The sequence below is a fragment of the Sinohyriopsis cumingii genome, chromosome 7, assembly GCF_028554795.1.
Source record: "Sinohyriopsis cumingii isolate HCF-2022 chromosome 7, ASM2855479v2, whole genome shotgun sequence".
NCBI classification, from domain to species: domain Eukaryota; kingdom Metazoa; phylum Mollusca; class Bivalvia; order Unionida; family Unionidae; genus Sinohyriopsis; species Sinohyriopsis cumingii.
The window spans coordinates 3,026,371-3,050,462 of record NC_142967.1 but is presented as its reverse complement, the minus strand read 5'-3'; the positions used below and the strand labels follow the sequence as shown (position 1 = coordinate 3,050,462).

At 36.2% G+C, this 24,092-nt stretch overlaps 1 protein-coding gene across 1 annotated transcript in view; it reads left to right on the top strand.

The window, feature by feature from the left end:
* Positions 1-8,319: 8,319 nt before the first annotated feature.
* The window catches only part of LOC149794644 (neuronal acetylcholine receptor subunit alpha-3-like), a 33,737-nt gene continuing 17,964 nt past the window's right edge, over positions 8,320-24,092 (top strand). The window contains exon 1 of the mRNA XM_089963951.1: positions 8,320-8,439. Within this exon, the coding sequence (XP_089820077.1) occupies positions 8,385-8,439 (55 nt within the window). The 5' untranslated portion in view covers positions 8,320-8,384. The remainder of the gene's footprint in view (positions 8,440-24,092) is intronic.

Genomic DNA, 24,092 nt, shown 5'->3' with positions numbered 1-24,092 from the left:
CACTCACCCTCACTTTATATTGCAGTCATGAAAGAACTACTTTCTACTGTAAACAAACAATGGACCCAAACGCAAGCACTTTTGATTTGTAAACAAATCATGTACACTCACGTAGTAGGCGCTTTACATTTTGGTTGATTATTTTTTTCTTCTTTTGAATGAACTAAAGCAGACGGTTTGTAGACTGCCGCATACCAGCAATTTTGCTACATTTTGCATTAACGTCTTTGATACAATGTTTCGGATTTAGGCGGGCGATAGACGCCAGATTTCGTTCAAATTACTCGGTTCCTAAAATAACATGCAAGAAACAAGGCATCTAATGTCTTCTCTAAATGGTTAAAAGAATGGAAAAATTATACTTAGTTTTACATCCTGAATTTCCTCAAAATGTTCTTTCTTATTTCTGCGAATCCGAATTACACTTTCCATCGCATGGGTTCACAAGCTTGATTACACATTTCGAAACTGTACTGCAATTTCGACGATATTCCAAGTACAATTACATCCTCCTTACTGCACTCAAAATGAAATAAACATTTTATTGCATAGCGTCTTTTTGATAATTGCAATTGAAAGAAATCATATTTTTCTCACATTATGATTTCAAACATTCAATGACAGAATAGAAACACACTTGCAACACGCTGCTCCGTCGACACTGAAATCCGATGTGCTTCGTGTAAAATTGGCACATATAAATCCAGTCCATAATCATGAAATTTCGTAGAAACAACAAAGATACCAAAATCTATTAATTTCAGATAAATTGGAAAAGTTGTTGCAATGCGCATACATTCACAATATGACTCCAAATTTCAATTTTAAGTAAACAAAACGCCATTTTCTTTCGAAAGTTATGTCTAGCGCGCGACTAAGTTCACATTTATCTGGGTGGATTTATGTGCGCATTAATAATGTTGTTGTTATTTAATATTATTCTGTCTTTGTGTATTTAGTTTGGAATACGGCATACGTTCATGTACTTTGTTTTGTGTATTCTTTTGATGTTTTTGTTTTTGTTTAAATAATTAGGCCTAAGGTAGAATACAAAATGAACATATACTATAACGGTACTGCATTTGCATGAGAACATATGAACGTGCGGTATTTCCATCCGAAAAAAAAAACTTTCATATTTTCCCATATAAATGCAGTGACCTATACTTACTATTAGCGATAATAAAAATATAAACACATACATGTTATTTTGCTTCGGGTCTCATTTTGAGACTCAACTGGGGAGTTTCCCGAAGTACAATGCCAGGCTGGTTCGCACATATAACAAATCGATTTTTGTATCGATGCAAAATTTGTGTACCTCAGACTAATAAATACAGCAAAACGTCTCCCATGGAGTTTTTTTCCCCTCTTGCTTTTACCTTTAGTTTATACTAAAACTAATATTGACCGATTTTGACCATCATTTTTTCACGGTGCTTAAACGTTCAACATATCTTAGGTCATTTATTAGTTTGGAAATGATGTCTTACGTACGCCCCATTCCTTTATAAATGCAGTGTATCGTATCTTAAAGTCATGCATTCATATTATGACTTTAAAAATACTTTGTACCAGATCTCGAAGTCAAACACTCGGATCCTGACTTTATAAATGCTGTGTATCAGATCTTCAAGTCAAACATTTGGGTCATGACTTTTCAAATGCTGTGATAGGATCTTTGAAGTTAAACATTCGAATGTTGACTTTAAAAGTGCCGTGAATAAGGTTTTGAAGTAATAAATGTGTGGCCTGACTTTAAAAATGAAATGAATCGACTCTTGAAGTTAAAATCGGGGTGTGACTTTTGGTATGACTCTGTGGTCGAAAACTCCGTCACTGAATGAAGTAAAACCAACAAGGTTTGTAAAACTTAACAAATAAGTTAATTATTAAAGTTATAAAGTGGTCTAAGGTTGACATTGCCCAGGGTGGGAGTGAGAGACAAGCGCCCCAATCCTCCAAAAATGCCCCATACGGCTTGCGTCTCTGATTGCCTCTGTCAACTAAAATACAGCTCCTGGCCTTCGCGAGTGACTTAGATTTGAAGTCCGGCAGACCACGTTTTCCACTAACAGGAGAAGGGGCGAAGGCGGGCCACTGGCGCCTTAAAACCAGTTGCTTCGGGTAGATGGGACTCGTAAACCTTGGATCGTAGCTCATCTAGGAGAAGGAAACTCCGATTCCAAACCTCTGCTGCCTTGTGGCTATACCCATTCATGGGAAAGGCTAAGGGAGTAAACCCCGACAGAAAATCCGGAGATGGAGTCCCTAAGGCGGTCTGACATTGACTTCAACGTCATTCCGGCAACTCCTGCGACGCCGTTGGTGCCAAGCTGTATCGGCATTCGTCGTTCCCTTGGGCCCACCAGCTGCGTGGAGAGGGGGGATCTGCTGCATGGACAACAGCTGATTCTCCATACCACCCTGCCCAGGCTTCATAGCTCCACTGGAGAGGACACTCCAGCGTCGTCGTACTGCGTCGGCACAACACGAGAAATAGCAGTTTACCGGTTCTAAGTCAAAGCTCGATTGGCGTAGAGCTTGGCGGCAGGGGTTACTTCTGACGGTGGGAGAGATCATCAGGTCTCACTGGACAGCTACCGCCCGCCTCAAGCTGGGCAGCCCCCAGTCAGTAAGGTGCTGCCCGCCATGGCCTGCCTGCTTCACTGGGTGCGTGGAGCTTAGAGAACCATCTCGACAAGTAGGCCACAAAACTCCGCACCAGGAAAGACTAAAAGAAGAAATAAGAAGACTCCAACTCTTCGTTTTGCAACCTGGAACATCAGGACCATGTGTCCTGGATTGACCGCTGACCTATAGCAGATCGACGATGCACGGAAGACTGCCGTCTTTGACAGAGAACTCTCCCGACTGAACATCGACATTGCTGCCTCCAGGAGACCCGACTGGCTGACAGCGGCACCACCAGGGAAGTCAATTACACGTTCTTTTGGCAGGGGAAGCCCTCGGATGAACCTAGGCAGCATGGTGTAGCCTTTGCCGTAAAGAACACGCTAATCGCCTTCATTAAACCTGCATCAACGGGTACTGAGAGAATCCTTGCCCTCCGGCTGTCAACATCCTTAGGCCAGGTCAACATCTTCAGTATGTACGCCCCAACCCTCTGCTCCACCCACGAGGAGAAAGACAAGTTTTATGAGGCTCTGGATCAGGCAATATCCAATATCCCCAATAATGAAAGCCTTTACTTACTAGGAGACTTCAATGATGGAGTGGGAGCTGACCATGAGGCCTGGTCCACCTGTCTCGACTTTTACGGAAGGGGCAAGATCAACCAGAATGGTCAGCGACTGCTGAAGATGTGCTGCTCCCACAGCCTATGTGTGACCAACACATTCTTCAAATGCAAGGGGATCCACCAGGTCTCGTGGAGACACCCACGTTCACGCCACTGGCACCAGCTAGACCTCGTCATCACCAGGCGTGCAGAACTGGCCAGTGTTGTCCTCACCCGCAGCTACCACAGTGCCGATTGCGACACTGACCATTCCCTTGTGGCCAACAAGGTGCGAATATTACCCAAGAAGCTGCACCACGCCAAGAAGAAGGGTCACCCACGCATCAACACCTGCTGTGCAAGCAACCCAGAGAAAACACAGCAGTTCATCAGCAAACTGAAGGAAGCCCTCACCAAAGTGACACCTGATGACACCATTGACTCCAAGTGGTCCCATATCCGTGACTCTGTGTACAATTCAGAAATCACAGCTTACGGGAAGAGGGAGCGAAAGAATGTCGACTGGTATGAGGCAAACTGGGAGGAGATGGAGCCCGTGACTGAGGCAAAGAGGAAAGCCCTCCTGGCATACAAGGCTGCACCTAGTCCCAGAACACTACAAGCCCTCAGGATTGCAAGGGACAACGCCCAGAAGACCGCCCGCCGATGTGCCAACACCTACTGGCTGAACCTTTGCAACAGTATACAGACAGCTGCCGACACCGGGGATACAAGAGGAATGTATGAGGGTATCAAAAAGGCGACAGGCCCCCCCCAGCTACAAGACCGCCCCCTTCAAGTCCAAGACGGGTGAAGTCATCACAGATCAAGGGAAACAACTGCAGCGATGGGTTGAGCACTATCTAGAGCAATATGCAACCCAAAACAATGTCACTGGAACTGCCCTGGATGCCATTCCAGACCTGCCTGTCATGGAGGAGCTAGACACACAGCCCACCCTGGAAGAGCTCGGAAAAGCCATCGATTGCCTTTCCTGTGGGAAGGCTCCTGGAAGCGACGGCATTCCGCCTGAAGTCCTCAAGAGCGGAAAACCAGCACTGCTCCAGCCCCTACACATACTCCTCTGCCTTTGCTGGAACAGGGATACATCCCACAGGACATGCGTGACTCGAACATCGTCACTTTGTACAAAAACAAAGGAGACTGTAGCGACTGCAACAACTATCGGGGCATCTCCCTCCGCAGCATCGTCGGAAAGGCTTTCGCCCGTGTTGCCTTGTCGCGCTTGCAGATCCTAGCCTTCCGCGTCTACCCAGAGTCCCAGTGTGGATTTCGAGCCGGCAGATCAACTGTAGACATGATCTTCTCACTACGTCAGCTGCAGAAGAAATGTCGCGAGCAGCAGATGCCCCTCTACATCGCCTTCATAGACCTGACGAAGGCGTTTGACCTGGTTAGCCGGAGTGGACTCTTCAGACTCCTGCAGAAGATCGGCTGCCCCCCCCCCACATGTCTGCTTGCTGTCATCATGTCGTTCCACGAGAACATGCACAGCACAGTGTGCTTCAATGGCGCAACATCTGAAGCATTCCCAGTCATCAGCGGAGTCAAACAAGGCTGTGTCCTTGCGCCGACGCTCTTTGCCATCTTCTTCTCCATGCTTCTCCAGTACGCATTCAAGGACTTCAGCGAGGGAGTGTACATCCATACCAGGGCTGACAGCTAGCTGTTCAACATCGCCCGTCTCCGTGCTAAGACTAAAGTCATAGAGGTACTCATCCGTGAATTGCTCTTCGACGACGATGCAGCCTTGACATCACACACGGAAGATGGACTTCAGCAGGTGGTATGCCGCCTCTCCGATGCTTGTAAGGAATTTGGACTGACCATCAGTTTGAAGAAAACGAACGTCATGGCGCAGGACGCAGGCTCCCCTCCCTCTGTCACCATTGATAGGTACAACTTGGAAGTTGTCGAGAACTTCACATACCTCGGGTCCAACATCTCCAGCTCACTCTCCATTGATTCTGAGGTGAACGGCAGGATTGCCAAAGCAGTAGCAGTGATGGCCAGAGTTAACCAGAGGGTCTGGAACAACACCAACCTCACAGAGAAGACCAAACTGCGTGTCTACCAAGCCTGCGTGCTCAGCTCACTTCTCTACAGCAGGGAAACATGGACCACCTATGCAAGACACGAGAGGAAACTCAACAGCTTCCACCTGAGATGTCTGCGGCGCATTCTGCACATCCAGTGGCAGGACAAAGTATCCAACACAGAGGTTCTAGAACGCGCCAACATGAATTGCATGTTCTCCATTCTCAGTGAGAGGCGCATTCGCTGGCTTGGCCATGTCAAGAGAATGGACCCAGGCCGCATTCCCAAGGACCTGTTATATGGGGAGTTAGCAGAAGGTACACGACCAACTGGACGACGACATCTGCACTACAAAGATGTCTGCAAGAAGGATACGAAGACGGCAGACATCAATGTCAACGACTGGGAGAGCTGTGCAAACAACCGTTCCAGCTGGCGGCTAGCTGTCAGGCAGGGAGTTCAAAACGCAGAGGAAGAGAGAAAAAAACAAAAACGAGCTGAAAAGAGAGCTAGAAAGAAGGATAAACAAAAGCTTACTTTGGAGCTACGCCATCGTCTCCCGTAGACGGACGGATGCCAAGAAAGTTATAAAATTAAAATGAACATACAGTATTAGGAATTGAATCCAAACTAATCGGAGAAGATCTATTCAAGTCTAAAAGTTTCGAATATTCCGAATGTCTACTCTCAAGTTATCTAAACCCGACATTAAACATATCTGCAGAATGACTTTAATACATGAAACAAGAACCCGGAACATGAATGAATCCAAAATAGGAATGAATATGATTGCTTAGTTTACTCCTTACATACACATTTAAGAATATGTCGTAATATACCCTACTTGACAGATCTTCCATCTTAATCAAATATTTCAAAATACACATGCGTCGAACTAACCCATCCATTGGGAAATAAATAAATTCTTCTAAGAACCCACCTGATCGACCTTTCCAATGAAAAACAACCCCAAACTCGTAAACATTCCTTATTAAAATAAATTATTTTTAATGATCGTAAAAAACTTACAATAAAAAACTGATTATAGATCCTATGCAATATACACTCTTAATATCTTAAAACAGAATTTGTATACCTGGATACCAAAAAGAACTATCTAATATATTGAATATAGATGATCATTTACAATTTATAATACACATATTAAAGACCAGTCATGAACCATGAGTTACAAAAATATTGATATACATAACACTTTAGAAATGCTTTGAGTCAAATCTTGAAATCATAAATTGGGGGTCTGATTTTAAAATTGCCATGAATCAGATCTTGAAGTCGTAAATTAGGTCCTGACTTTAAAGTCAGAATAGAATCGTGGATACAAGCATACTTCATTATGTTCAAATCAAAGTGGTGATTTGAGAACATGATATATTTATAAATGTAGCATATATAGGACTAGTTTGAAATAGCTCACCGAAATTAGGAGATTTTGAAATTACATTCAGGTATGATAATTGCCCAATATTGGTACAACACTACAGGAGCATTATACCTACAACATTACAGGAAACATACAGCTATTTTCAATAGCAGTTTCATGGACATCTTACGTATGAAGTGTCGTGTATTTATCTGCTTTTATGGGACACGATCACCATTGTATCTTAAGTTTCCCACTACGCGTTAACTCAAGTGGATCTAAAGGGAGGTACATTTTTAGAACCCTGTAATTTGATAACGCTTTTCTATCGACAAGACTTTCACTATGCAAACGAGGACACAATTATCATCAAAAATTGGTTCCGTGGTATGGTATAGACGGTGCAAAATGTCTTGTAGAGATACAATATCTGGAAAAAAATCAGTTGAGAATAATTAATAGAAGAAAACGAATGATTGCACAATCAGAAAAATTGACACCAGAAATGCAGTAAGCAAAGATTATGATTAGGACATTTGAGACTCTTGATGACGAGTTACAGTATCATTAGACAATACTCAATAATGCATGGCATCTCCTTTATAGTGACCAATATTTGATGGATCAGTTTGTGAATGAGCGAATTTACTTGGGAAATTTCTACGTGCCAGGCATAGGCAGGGTGAGGGTGCGTTGTTAAGAATACTTCTGCAGTTGAAATTTGCATAGTATTTACCTCATCTTAATGTAACGGGGCAATTCTTCACAAACGTATTTTAGAAGGGGGTGGGTGGTAAGGAGGATGTGTTTGTAAACTGACATAAAAATTGTTTAATTGAATTTCTGTTAATATAAACCAGTTGATTAATCATTTGGGGAAAATAGAGTATATTCAATATCGTCTGCATGATAATAACACGAATAAAGACGGCCAATATTATTTAAATGTACAGTTATTATCATATACTGGTTTCGGTCAGATTTGAAGTAGATTATAAACTGACGCCCCATTTTGCTTTGAATGCTGCCATATCGTTAACAAAAAATAGTAATACTTAGAGTGTCTATCGTAGAGCCACATATTTCATGGATGATCACCAGATAGAGCGAATGTCCTTATATCTGCCAAAAGCCAGTACCAGATAGGACTAGTATCCACTCAGCGGCGGCACGAAAACTGGGGTGGGGGAAATTTCCCCGGGTGCCAGTAAAGTGAGGAGTAGTCAAGAGCTTTCTTTTGCATCTGAAATTATTTATACAATTTTGTATTTAGAGGGGAATAGGGTAATTGATATACAAACTGTTCGCTGTGGCACAGTATGGGTCGAAGTAAATAAAATTGCCCCGCTGAACGTCGAACACTCGTGCCGCCTCTCTATTATGTTTAGTCTCTTCAGGAACAAGCATGTTTTGGACTTAAATATAGTGTAATTGGTAGTTTTGTTATAAAGAATTCAATGATTACACCGTTCCAACCAACTGTAAAAGTGGCAAACATAGATCTTATTACAGGAATGCATAACGAATATGCCTTGAATACAGGTATAACAACTTTGCTTATACGACTGAAGTTTCAAAAGGATAGCTACTAGTGACTGGAGATAAACAGATGCCATTCTATCTACCATTATCTAATATATATATATATAGATTGTATGTCGTGATATCAACGTTGTATTTCGTGGCGTCAGATACTCTAAAATGTTTTACAGAAATCCTGTACGATATTTTAAGAGAGCAAATGGAGAAGTTGCGGGTAAGTTTAAAATTTATCACTTTATCGTATGGATGCTCATAGTTGAATTGTCGCTGTCATTAGCAAGGAATATTAAATATATGTAGTTGCAATGAGATGTATCTCGAACTAATGAAAGTAAACAGGCAACAAAATGACGCTAATACGTAAAATGCCACACGGAGAAAATCACCGTAACATTGATCTGAACATCGACCAAGACGTGGTTCTAGCACTGGCGTGTGTATCTCTATTTTAAGTAATAAAGAAGAAAACGTCATTAAAAGTTAAGACGCATTTTTATTATAATACTTTGAGTGGGCACTATGAAGCCATTTTACACAACCAAATACAGATATATCTCTTATTTCACTTTGATGCTAGCTAGCCTGATGAAAACCTTGTAACGTGTACCAGTAATACTTTTTTACTGAGTTGTTAGGCAGTTTACAATATGGAGATCCTGTATCAGTTGCCCTGTTTTATCATTATAGTGTTATGGTATGTGATAGTTACTTAGCACTAAATGCAATAATGTTATTGTATAAACGTGTAACCTAATGTATCATAGAAAAAGTCCTGTATTATTATCAAGTCTACAACAAAAAAACAATTTTAAAAAATGCTTGTTTTTAAAATAATATCGAAATATCATGGAATAAATGGTGGATATGATAGAACTAATGCTATGATGTTAATATAAATAAATTCTTAACAAAATTACGTGTATACTTAAGAATATCACGTAAGGACGGGTACTACTCTGATAAACACACCTCAATATTCTTAATTTACGACCTTTAATCTGACCTAATGATTATTTATTTCGATTCAACTATATTTCATATTGTATATTTTTCATATTGTATATTTTCATTGACTTCTTATCCTTTGAGTTGAAGACCGTAAAAAAATGTACAGCCCGATGTTGGTCTTGCATAATATAAATTTATTTCCTTACCATCACCCACACGTATATCCCATAATGTCTACAATTAAATGATAATTTGGTGCCTGGCTGATTGTTTTCTTTGAAGAGCTTAAGTTCTCGCAATTGTCTATCAAAAACAATGCATCATTGATTTGGTAAACATTAACGAGGACTCCTAACCACTGTCTAATTATGTAATCAGTGTCTATCAAACTTATAGAGTCGTTTTGAAAGGTCATGTCTAACTTTGCTATCAGGGTCAATTACCCTTATAGCGTCGTCTTGAAAAATCATGTCTAAATTTGCCATTAGGGTCTATGACACTTATGGCATCGTCTTACAAAGTCATGTCTAACTTTGCCATCAGGGTCTATCACACTTATATCGTCGTCTTGAAAAGTCATGTCTAATTTTGCCATCAGGGTCTATTACCCTTATAGCGTCGTCTTGAAAAGTCATGTCTAACTTTTCCATCAGGGCCTATCACACTTATGGCATCGTCTTGCAAGGTCATGTCTAACTTTACCATCAGGGTTTATCACACTTATAGTGTCGTCTTGAAAAGTCATGCCTAATTTTGCCATCAGGGTCTATCACCCTTATAGAGTAGTCTTGAAAAATCATGTCTAATTTTACCATTAGGGTCTATCACACTTATTGCGTCGTCTTGAAAATTCATGTCTAACTTTGCCATAAGGGCCTATCATACTTGTAGCATCGTCCTGAAAAGTCATGTCTAAATTGCTATTAGGGTCTATCTCAATTATAGCGTCGTCTTGAAATGTCATGTCTAATTTTTCCATCATCGTATATCACTCTTATAGTGTCGTCTTGAAAAATCCTGTCTTATTTTGCCATCAGGGTATATCACACCAACAGCGTCGTCTTGAAATTTTTTGTCTAATTATTGCAATAAGGGTCAATCATACTGCATTGTCGTCTTGAAAAGTAGTGTTTAATTTTGCCAAAAGGGTCTATATCACTTATAGCGTCGTCTGGAAAATTCATGTCTAATTTTGCCAGCAGGATCTATCATACTGCACCGTCGTCTTGAAAAATCATGTCTTGCTTTAGATCTTCTTGGGCCAAGGATGACTACATTAGTACAAAAATGAAGTACCCATAATCTGTCTCAACCAAGTCTAGTTCACACTTTGACTGTTTAAAACAGGTAATTCCACGGATAATCATGTTCTTTCAAATGTCTGATTTTAGCGCCACCTCTGTTTTAATATTATATAAAGGTTATGTTAGTGTTTGTAAAGTAGTGTTAATTTCTCGCTTTGGGGGTAAAATCTGTACCAGAATATAGTTAGTATCGATGTAATCATGAATTTCCACTCATATTAATTGGTTTTGGTTATATTTATGATCGTTGTTTGTGTTGGATAGATTTATATATAAACCTTGATCATGTTTGGAAATATCTTGCCCAAAACAGGACAATATATGGTAGGTTACTATGATTTAATGGGTTCTATGGTATCGTGGTATTCGGAATTTCTGGCATTTATTCGGCATAGCGCCATCTATCCTGTGCTTATATACACTACACTACCATAAGTTACTAGTACTGCATTAACAGTTGACTTCGGTAAAATGTCGGGATTGCTAACAAGTACATTAATTTAAAAATACACCCATGAATAGCACTGTTTCCAAATTATTGCCGTACCCCATGTTCTCTAATATAATCTATATCTTCTTAAAATCGTTATCACTGTAATAGATCGGTTAACTAGTTTGTCGTCTGATATTGATAGCAAGAGTCAGGTCATATGCTTATTTGTCAAGAACCAAGAGATGGAATCTCTGGTAGCAAATTAGGGTCAAAATGTGAAGTATGGACAGTTGTTATTTTCTGGTTGCTTTCACAATTGACAGGCGTTGACATTTTTATGATCAGCACGATATCGGCGTATTTTCCCTTGCATAACTTGGAATCTATACGGAACCTGTGTATCTATCATTGACCGCGGTCATCTGAATTGAACTGGAAATTAAATGCATTTTTAAATAGGGCAGCGAATACAATATAGATAAATATATATAATATTTTAAAGGTTAGTGTTTTTATTTGCTTATTAGCCGATGGAAAACTCTAGGACCCCACAATACCATAGCGTTCCGGAATACGTTTTCACTATCATATCTGATTTTCACACACGTGGCAAATGCATAAGCAACACGCTGATGGCTTATCTCTTCTCAGGGGCGTAGAAACCAGAATGATTTCTATAAAAAAATTGTTCATGTTAATTTGACTAATTTTAATAGCATCAAACAAGATTATTTGCATGTATCTATCACACTTATAGTGTTGTATTAGTTTCGTCTTCAAATTTGTTGAATGAGTCTTTCGACACAGTACATTTGAATTGGACAATGTTACTAGTATATATGTTATGTTTATCCCAATTAAAGTATTAAGCGATCAATTAACCCACAGGTTGATCTTTCCCTTGCCTGTGCGATTGCCAATCTTAAAGTGACAATCATGTTAGAAAAAATTGACGCCTACTATTTTGTCTTTTAATATCAAGATCACAATTAATAATTTCCATTATAATATATGTATATATATGACATCTGTGTTTGGTCTACTTTATAGCCACAGATGCTCTACCCGACCGCAAATGTCATCCATAACTATAAAATGGATGATGAGTGAAATATAGAATGTTGTGTACTATTTTAAATGTGAGACAAGCGAGAGAGAGAGAAAGAGAGAGAGAGAGAGAGCGAATATCAGAAGCACAGTTTGGTAGACTATTCAACTGTGTGTGGACGGCGGTTGTGGAAAAAAAAATATTTGATAATTTTTTAGATACAATTATTAAACCCTATATAGCAATATGATTCAAAGCTATCACAGAGGGTATAATGTGGCCACTCGCTCAAATATTTAAATAAATTTTATTCATTTAAAGTTAATAAGAGTAAAGCGAGAAAGTAACACCACATTGCAAAACTACAATGGTTCTCGTGTTTACCTCTATTAATAATCAACCGTTCCAAACGTTAAATGAGCATCATTGGACCGCACCTTTAATATTGGCTAAATTATGTGACTATCGCTTAAGGGCGTACGAACTGGATAGCAAAGCATGTATCAAATCTATTTACAAGGGACGGACCTTCAATTTATACCCTTGGAAAGCAAACTACCAGAACCCGAACGAGCCAAATGAGCATGGATTTGACCTTTGGTATCATAAAGGGTATACCAAAAGAACGGAACGTAGCCGTCTCCAAAATGATAACAAGTGGTTATAAACCGACATGGAGGAACAACCACAACCACCATCACCGCCAACAAAAACATAAATAAATACAAATCAAAAAGGAAACACACACACACACACACACACTGGATAATCATATGGCATAACACTTTGAACCAGTACATATAACGATACATGGTAATAGTAAAATGAAATCACTGGTTTGATTTAAAATTCCAAAACATATAATTGATGTGTAGGTTATACCTTTTGAAACATTATGCTAAACAATAAATACTGATTACTGGTAGCAAATTAGGGTCAAAATGTGAAGTATGGACAGTTATTATTTTCTGGTGGCTTTCCCAATTGGCAGGCATTGACATTTTTATGATCAACACGATATCCCGTATTTTCCCTTGGATAAGTCGGAATCTACATGGAACCTGTGTATATATCACTGACCGCGGTCATCTGAATTGAACTGGATATTAAATGCATTTTTATATAAAGCAGCGAATAAAAGATATACATGTATAATATTTTAAAGGTCACTGTTTTTATTTGCTTATTAGCCGATGGAAAACTCTAAGACCCACGATACCGTAGCGTTCCGGAATACGTTTTCACTGCCATATCTGATTTTGCACACACGTGGCAAATGCATAAGCAACACGTTGTTGGTTTATCTCTTCCTAGGGGTGTATAAACCAGAATGATTTTTTAAAAAAAAGTATTGTTCATATTAATTTGACTAATTTTAATGGCATCAAAAAAGATTATTTGCATGTATCATTATTTAATTCTTTTACTTGTATTCAGAGGGTCCGGTATATAATAGTGTTGTATTAGTTTCGTCTTCAAATGTGTTGAATGAGTCTTTCGAAACGGTACATTTGAATTCGTCAACGTTACTAATATATATATATATATATATATATATATATATATATATATATATATATATATATATATATATATATGTTTATCACAATTAAAGTATTAAGCGACCAATTAACCAAAAGGTTGATCTTTCCCTTGCCTGTGCGTCTACCAATCTTAAAATGACAATCATGTTAAAAAAATTGACGCCTAATATTTTGTCTTTTTATTATCAAGATCACAATTAATCATTTCCATCACAATATAGTTTATATATAACATCTGTGTTTGATTTAATTTATAGCCATTAATAAAGTACAATTTTAAATGCACTGATACAGACATTACGTTCTACGTGTTTGGAACATTTTTCTTTCTTCAAAAATATATACTTTACGGCTTATTTATTATCAATACTAAAATGAGTTTGCGTATATTAATAAATCCCTTAAATAGAGGGGACTGATTTTTAATTTTTCATTTTTATCATCCTATTTCAAGAAACTATTGCAGAAATAAAACTCTAGACGGCCATAAATGCTCTACCCAACCGCTACAGTCATCCATAACAATAAAATGAATGATGAGTGAAATATCAAATTGTGTGTATTATTTTGAATCTGAGACAAGCGAGAGAGAGAGAGAGAGAGAGAGAGATGGAGATAGAATATCAGAAGCACAGTTTGGTAGACTATTCGAATGTGTGTGTACGGCGGTTGTGGAAAGAAATATTTGAGAATTTATTAAATACAGTTATTAAACCCTATATAGTAATATGATTCAAAGTTATCAATGAGGGCATAATGTGGCCACTCGCTCAAATATTTAAATAAATTTTGTTCATTTAAAGTTAATAAAAGTAAGGCGAGAAAGTAACACCACATTGCAAAACTACAATGGTTCTCGTGTTTACCTCTATTAATAATCAACCGTTCCAAACGTTAAATGAGCATCATTGGACCGCACCTTTAATATTGGCTAAATTATGTGACTATCGCTTAAGGGCGTACGAACTGGATAGCAAAGCATGTATCAAATCTATTTACAAGGGACGGACCTTCAATTTATACCCTTGGAAAGCAAACTACCAGAACCCGAACGAGCCAAATGAGCATGGATTTGACGTTTTGTAGCATAGAGTAAAACAAAAGAACGCAACGTATCCGTCTCCAAAATGATAACAAGTGGTTATAAACCGACATGGAGGAACAACCACAACCACCATCATCGCTGACAAAAAACATAAATAAATACAAATTAGAAAGGAAACACACGCACACACACACACACACACACACACACACACACACACACATGGATATTCATATGGTATAACACTTTGAACCAGTACATATAACGATATATGATAAGAGTAAAAGGAAATCGCTGGTTTGATTTTACAATTCCAAAACATATAATTGATGTGTAGGTTATAATGTTTGGAATATTATGCTTAACAATAAATAATTATTATAAAATAGTAACTATTACATATATAAATTCATTAAGTATACATAGAAATTTAGTCAGAGACGTTCGATTATTGTATATATTGATACATCAAATAGTCAACACGCGGGTTCCTACAAAACAAATGACCAAATATTACATTTCCATATGTCTTACTTAATACGGCAAAACAAAGATATTTAAATCAACATTCTAGAGAACTAGATGTTTTGCTTTGTAGTAATTTGATGTAATGCAGTAAAACGAATAATGACAATTATATCTATCAATGATATACCACGAGATGTATACATTTTTCATTAAATGGAAATGAGGCTTGCCGAGTGTCTTTTTAATGAAACATTTAAACAACGAGTGGCATGTCACTGATGCAGCGCACATACTATCCATATATTTTATTTCTATCACAGACAAATATACATATTTGCACTTTGAATGAAGTTACGACATGCTACTGGTAACTGTTTTTGCCCGCTACAAAATATCGTTCTATGATTTGTTTCTGTTGTTCACAATCCCATATGCAGATTGATAAGTTGGTTGTTTTCTTTTTGAGTTTCTATTTTTATTCAATTTTATTAAATCAATATAAGTAACACTAATGATATAAAGATGAAATATGGTTTTTTATGAAGAAAGTAGTGCACTACAAATACGGTTAGCTTCTTTTACACTGAACCTGATCTATGATGCATTCACGTACTGGCGTATGAAAATTAGCGTGGAATAGAAACTAAGCGAAATGACTAACCAAAAAGAGGTAATTCAAATATTTTAATATATTGATAGTTCATCTAAGTCATTATTCTTTTTTAATGAGCATCTCTAAAGACTATATAATTCTCTCTCTCTCTCTCTCTCTCTCTCTCTCTCTTCTTTGTACGGTTTGACTAAACTTTGCCATCAATCACAGGTTCAGAGGCATCGTCGTATGACACAAGCGAAAATCCCCAACCAGATTAGTATACTTTACTTGGTACAAGTTCAGTTTTAATGTTGTCGTCCAGCACCATATGCCTTTCTCTCAAACTACAGATTCTTGCTTTTTGTCCCTTACGCACGAGAGGGAAGAGGGTGACGGAAAAAAGGATTCCAATGAAATTGTGTACCATTCGATGAATTAAATATGATATTTGAAACGGTTGAATACTTTCTGATTGATACTAACAATGTGAATAAAGATGATCGATAGCATAGAACGGTGGATAAAAATGTGCACTTAGTACCATATAATGGTTTTGTTTAGATTTAAAGTAGATTACATAGGGAGTCCTCATCAAAAATATTGCTTCGAATGCTGCAATATCATTAATCAATAATTCATAATGCACAGAGGCTTCTTCATAGTGCCAAATATATGATGGATTATAATGAGATAGAGCGCATTTTCTTTCATCTGCCTCAAGTGTGTCGTCGGGGGCGTTTTGCAGCCGAGTTTCTTTTACCTCACCTTTGCATAATGGGAGCAATTCTTGATAACACTTATATTAGGTTGGGCGGATGAAGCAGGATTTAGTTTGGCAACTGATATAAAATCTGTTATTATTGGCAATGTATGGTCTCCAGTAAAGAGCATTCCCTCGGGTGTTTCGCACATTTGCGACGCCACTGTTTTATTTTCAAATAATCATCGTCAGCAACAATTATATTCTGGCTTAGCTATAGTGGAATTGGTTGTTCTGTTTTAAAGAGTTCCAATATTAAACCAACTTGATAACAGCTGTAACAGTGGCAAAAATGAGATACTGTTATATTATTAAATGACAGAAATCCTGTCAATACAGGTATAAAAAAAACTGTGCCCATACAACTGGCTTTGCAAAATCGACATCCATCAATGACTGCGTTCATTCTACCATTATCAAGTATATTTCGTTTGTAAAATGAAATAAATGCTGTATTTAGTGGAGTGAAGCACTCCACACTATTAGATGACAGTCATCCTGTAGATTAGATTATGAGAGCAGATGGAGTAATTGCAGGTAAGTTTAACATTTATGATATTATCTTATTGATGTCCAAATTTGAAACGTCGCTATCAATTACAGGTTATATTAGTCTCTTCCAATGCTATAAACAAATCATGCGAATTGAAGACGAGTGTTTGTTAGAATCATCAGCGTTAACTATACTGAGTGGGCATTACAATGCGATTATACTGAAACAAATAGTGATGTTGCAAGAGCCTTTATGATGTTTCAAGAAGGTGTACATAAATGTACCGACCTTCATACTGTCACATTATGTCTGTTACATTTGGAACCATATATTACATATTTAAATTTGATTTTACCTAGAATGATTAAACACTTGTAGATAGTATGAGTAATACTGAGGTTAGTTGTGAGTTGTGTGGCATTTTTATGGAGATCAACTAGCAGGTGCCCCGCATAATTGTTATTGTATTATGTCAAATTACTGTAATTAACATTAAATAAAATAAATGGTGAGATGGTAAGATGAATGTTAATGTGTAAACTAGTATCATAATAAGTCATACCAAAGTTCCTCCATTATTATCAAGTAAACAAAACGAAACATTTAAAATGTTTTTTTTTTAAACAATACACCAGCAGCAATTCTGTTAAAAAAGAATTAAAAATGTAAATATGATAGAATTATTCTTACTAAAACGCAATTACGAAATGTAATGATTGCAATAAGAGAAATTTAAACTCTGAATAAATGTGACAAAGTGATAATAAATGTGCTGAAAGAAAGTGGTTCTATCGTTTTTGCTATTTTACTCTTTCTTGCAGCGCTTACTCTGAAAAGAGGAACAACATATGAAAATATGCTGCCAACATTAGTTGGGCAGCAGTCACATGATCTATTCACGGTGCAACAACAAAATCAACTCCAGTTTTAGTTTATTTAAACAAAGAGTTCTGAGAAAAAGCGATTTTAATGTAACAATAAAGCGCTATACCTTGGAATCGGATTGAGTCTACGCCAACATTATAAAACAACGACGCTAATATACAAACAAAAAACAAAACAAAATAATCGTTGTAATGCTTAATGAAATCCAATTTCAAGACTTAGATGTACTGCTGTTAATAAAAAAAGCAATTCAAACTAATTACGAGAGCAAGAATCAACGGCCCTGTCATATATTCATTCACAGAATCGGGGGAGGGTGGTTTCCGTCCTTCTTATGCTATGTATGCTCAACGAGGCAACAGGTTTGATTTTACTTGGTCTAATGGGAATAAGGTTAGGAAAAGTGTTGGCGTTACCATGAAGAAGAAACAAATAATTATGGTAAAGAATAGTATAGAAAAATATTGTTTTAGCAAAGGTATGCTGACAGACAGAATATGTATTGCTTAATTCTCAACGTCAAGCAAGTCATTTCAGTGAGAACTTAGTGAAACAATGTGTACTTCTAATATAACATAATTATATAACACACATAATATAACATAATTATATAATACATATAATATAACATAATTATATAATACACATAATATAACATAAATATATAATACACATAATATAACATAAATATATAATACACATAATATAACATAAATTATATAATACACATAATATAACATAAATATATAATACACATAATATAACATAAATTATATAATACACATAATATAACATAACTATATAATACACATAATATAACATAAATATATAATACACATAATATAACATAAATATATAATACACATAATATAGCATAAATTATATAATACACATAATATAACATAATTATATAATACATATAATATAACATAATTATATAATACACATAATATAACATAAATATATAATACACATAATATAACATAAATTATATAATACACATAATATAACATAATTATATAATACACATGATATAACATAATTATATAATACACATAATATAACATAATTATATAATACACATAATATAACATAATTATATAATGCATATAATATAACATAATTATATAATACATATAATATAACTTCAGTTAAGGAATTAGATGCCAACTGTAAACATGATTCTTGCTATTTTATAGCAGTATCCCTAAATCACAATGTCGAAAGGAAATGTTTGATGAATGTAATAGTTGCGTAGATTAAAAAACACCAGGCAAAGCACACAAAAAATAAATTGTAAAACCAATCGTAAACCTTAAGCATAAGTTCGGTAAAGGCTTATAAGTAAAAACGGAATGAGGCACTGAAGTGGACAACATAACTAGCTGAAGAATTACACGAACCCATAGAAAAAATATTCACTCAGCTTCATGCAATAATAAATTAAATATATTCAATATGGACAGCCGATTTGGTTTACCTGCAGCGATATAGTAAGCACAACAAAGGGTATAAATATATATGACATTAGAGAAAGAAAAATAGAAGTGCTTTAAATTGAAGAACCAACAAAACGTTTTAATAAAACATTTCAAAAAGGATAACTGATAATCGTATTGTATCATATGTTTTTTTAGGGAAAGGCTGTGGATGTTAAACATTGTACTCGAACTCTCAGAAGCAAGATGTGGAACTAGTTTGTAGCAGACAACATAAATAACTATTTAGACCTTTTCAAACAAATAAATACAATCATGCAAGGCACATAAGGATTATGTGACGTCGACACAGGCCAGCAATTTTGTGGATTTTCTTATATACGTTTATGATCAAAACTAACAGATACAAATTATGTAGAAAATGATGAATAAGTGCAACCGTCGCTGAGATTGAGCTCATTAATCCGCAAACAAAAACGACAAAACAGAATCAGTGTTTTGATAAGGAACTCAAGTTATATAAATCTGAGCCATCAGTAAAGCTCAATGCTATTATTAAGCTACACAAATTAAACAATCTGATGTTAATGTTTCTGGATATGATAGATAAGAAATAATTCATGAAGAAACAATATCTGAATAATGAATATTTTCAGAGGCAGGGAATTGCAAATGGTAGGCGCTGATACAGTCAGTGAGCTTTTGTATTAGTTGGTTTTTGATGACAGAATTTAGAGAGCGTTGTTAGTTGTTGATCGAAAATTAAGCTCAGTAATTAATGATCTTAGTTCAGTTTGGTTAGATATATACTCTAGAGAAAGATCGTTTAAAGATGTACATGTCATCTTCCTATAAATAAAGATTACGTTTTTGTATAGAAGCCCTTGCAGAAGTGAAAACAAAACATTCGAGGAAGTCATAATACGACTTTACGGCCTTTAACTAAAGATATTCTATTCTAGATAGATTATAATTGGATGTTTCCCACATATGGTACAGCCGATTCTATCAGTGGTAGTATATATCTCTTAAAATAAAGTTCTAGTTACTGGGGAGATTTCGACAGTATTTTTTTAAATATTTTTTATTACTACCAATGCACATACATGATCAATATTTGTATTCGAGCTTAGATGTAGATCAATGTTTCCAAGAAGCTTTTAAATTTTGAACATCAAATGTTTATGCGAATTTAACTAGAAAATAATCCATGTTAATCGATATGCACTTACTTGTTCTGATTTTAATTTTAAAAAATTTAAGAGATATTAATACAAGCCAAGTCATTGGTAACCAGTAAAAAAAAGAGGAGGCCGTAATATAGATTCTTCACGAAGACCACTTCAAGTATGACTTTATTCGGACGAACATTTTCCCGTGCAAACAACCTCAGGTCTGTTAGTGATATACGACGTTAACCAATCAAACTGAAGAAAACTTTAGGCTGGAAGTGTTCTAATGAACACCTAAAGGTGAACCAAATCGAACGCTTTTATAAAATCAATGAATATTCCGACCGTACGTTGGCCTGATTGACAGCTAGTAGCCACTGGTTTGTCAATGCAGCTGGAGTTGAATGTTTCGGTCGAAAACCCGATTCTTATTTATGGAGGAGTTGGTACTTGTTAAGAATACCGAAAATATGGAAAGTATAGATAGAACAGATATGGGTCGATAGTAGGATGGGTCATCCTTTTCATTTCCCATATGCATTATAATTACTTTTGCTAATTTCAATAACTCCGGAAATTTACCATAAGTGATACTACAGTTAATTGCTTCTTTCAGTGACTCACATATTGATAAAGCTAATATTTTCAGAGTTTTGAGGCCAATTCTATCTAGATCTGGTGTATTGTTACCTGTGTACGTTGGTGCAGTTGCATCATGTGTAGCCATTTGCTGTTAGTATCAGATAAGAAATCAATATTTAAGTCTCACATGATCATTATTTCACGATGTAAGACAATGCAAGCTCTAGCTCATACTCAGATTGGTCAGACCATGGTGCCGAGTTCTGGAGGTCTGTAAAGAAGAGACAGCAGATACAGATTTACTAGTGAGGAAACTTAACTCGATCCATATTTATTTTTTAGTATTTATTTCAAAATGCATTTTGTTATGTAACGTTATTTGGAAAGTAAACAACTATCCCACCTACCATGCCTTGGCGTTTATCTTGCTTTTACAATAAAATGCAGATAATAGTAATAGCACAAATACGTGTATTACAATTTAAAGCTTTTAGCATAGTCCATTTACTACAAGGTTAGATTCATTTTGCGTCTGAGGTCTTATCTTATTGGAAAGATGTTTCTTTCATTGATGTTGATAAGGTGCAAATCTTTCATTTTCAAGCCAAAATATGTACATAATACATTTTCTCCAGTCGTTGAAGAACCAATAAGGGATTTATTATTTATTTCCAAGCTTAAGAAGAGACATTAAAATCTTACCATCTACAAAAAGAATGAGTATTTTGGACAGTAAGACAATCACATTAAATATCACCAAGACCATATTATATATATTTTGACTTAGGTACATGAATTATTGTACCTAGACTGATGTACCTAATGTTTATAATATAGGTAGGTACGTCACGACTGTCATATACGTACTGTTGTTTTATTATGTGTCCCATTTCCAGAGCGTTATATTGCGATCGAATCTGCCTCGATTCAAAACATAAATAAATATCTGATTCAACTTTGATGTCACGGAATTGTTAGCATGAAAATATATTTTGTATCAATCTAAACATAAGTGTAATTTGGGTTTCGTTGATCCATACATCATTACTATCTATGGATTTAATCTTGACGATTTCGAAATGATGTTTTCTCTTCACGGACTAAAACACACAAAGTGTCGGAAGGGAATCAAATAAACTCGGAGTTCTGTGGCAATGGATTTGACCAGGGTCATATCACTTATAAAGCTATTTTTCTCTTTACGTCAAAATAGAAACGGCCTTTATAGGAAGATGTCCACATTATGGAAGCAATCTTCAAATGTAGAGATATGAGAAAATATAAAACCTTATGTTTCCTTGAAACCCATCCCATGTGATGAAATTATTTAAAATATTTTAATATTTTATGAATTTATCATAAATTTCAGAAAGTCAGTCCCGTCATATCTCGCTATGCATTTCGATCGAAAAACGTCTGATTCAGGTTAGACATGTTATACCAGGCAAGCTTGCTTAAGTTGTATCCTATATGCTTTTAATGATGATAAATGTTAGAATTTTATAACGCAGTGTGATTGTTATTGTTGTAAACGGATTCATCTACAAATGTGATATTTTGTAATAATAATCTCATATAGCCGCTCTCATGAACCATACTTTAGTATTTTACGAATTAAATATATATGCACGCTTATGTAATATCACTATATTCACTCTTAAACGCGTCTCACTAAAAGCGCTATATTGTAACTGTAGCTGATGTGGGAACTATGGACCTCCATGGGCGTATTTAACGTGATTAAATAACCAAGGTTTTCAAAAAGGCCAATTTGTTCAGTGAGAAGATTTGCGATTGAATGCTTTTGTCTGTTTCCTCTCTTATGTTTCTGAAAGTTTTATCTGCATAATAGATATACCCTCCAATTGTAAGAACTATTGTTAAACTGGTTTAATGTTAAAGAAATTACAATTAACGTGTTGGAATGTTGGCAAGTTGTCACGCAAACCATGTAGATTGTACCCCAAAGGTCATTGTAACACAACTTAGAATCCAATATTAGTTTATGGCATGCAATCTCCTTTTAAATATTCTCAGTAAACCCTCCCTTCCCTCTCTTTTGTTGCGAGGGTCGGTGTACAATATATTGTTGCTGTTGTAGGGTTTAACGCCATTTTTCAGCACAAGATAGGCTATACATGATGGTAAGTATAAATGGTAGAAGAAGAACCCGGGAAAACCCTGGAAACACCCACCGACCATCGAGAAGCTACTGGTAAGCTATCTCATTTGCCCACATTCGCCAAACCCGATAATCGAACCCACGTAGAAATGGCATTGATCCATAACGGTGAGCGCTTCAGACCACTCGGTCACTCGGGGCCCCGTGTACAGTAGGTCAAATACGCTATCATGTAAGCCGCATAAGGAAACTGATGAGGTCAGAAGACTCTTCCATCAAATCAGTTGGACATTTTACTCCTTGTGTTTCTTTATCAAATATATTTTATTGTAATTGCCTTTGCACTGAAAAACCTACTAGAGTTGCAGTGAAGTAAAACAGTAAACGAGACATATGTCTGACTAAGTCATCTAAATCATTAATATGAAACTGACTTAACTATTTTAGCTGATCTTGCATTGAAAATCTCGTTTGTATTTCGTCTAATTGTACAACTCCTTATCCATGAAAGTTTGACCACTTCGTATGTTAAATCTGCTATATTAAATTTATACTTACCGTTTTCAGGTGAAAAAATCTATTGCTGTTTTTATCTCTTCCGAAACTGAATTTTGTTTTACCTGCTTCTTTTTATCCATTTCAATAGCGTTCTTTATGCGATTTTGATCATAAAGTTGATAATCGTTTAAAAACTTAAAAATAGTTTTAATGACTAATTTATTGGTGCAAGATTTTATGACGATTTCACTGATGCGTCATCCAATAAATATTTTAAAACTGTATAACAAACATCTGTGTCCCCTTTTTACTCGAATAATACATACAATTTGTTAAACGATGGTACATGGTACACAAAAACAATCATGCCTCGTTAAAAACTGAGGGAAAAGTAGTGACACAAGCAAATACAAAACATATTTCAAATATGTGCAATGGAAACATTATATTGGTGCTTAATTTATAGCAATAAAATGTGGTAATAATCTCCACACTTACTTTGGACAAAAACAAGTAAGTGGACACTACCAA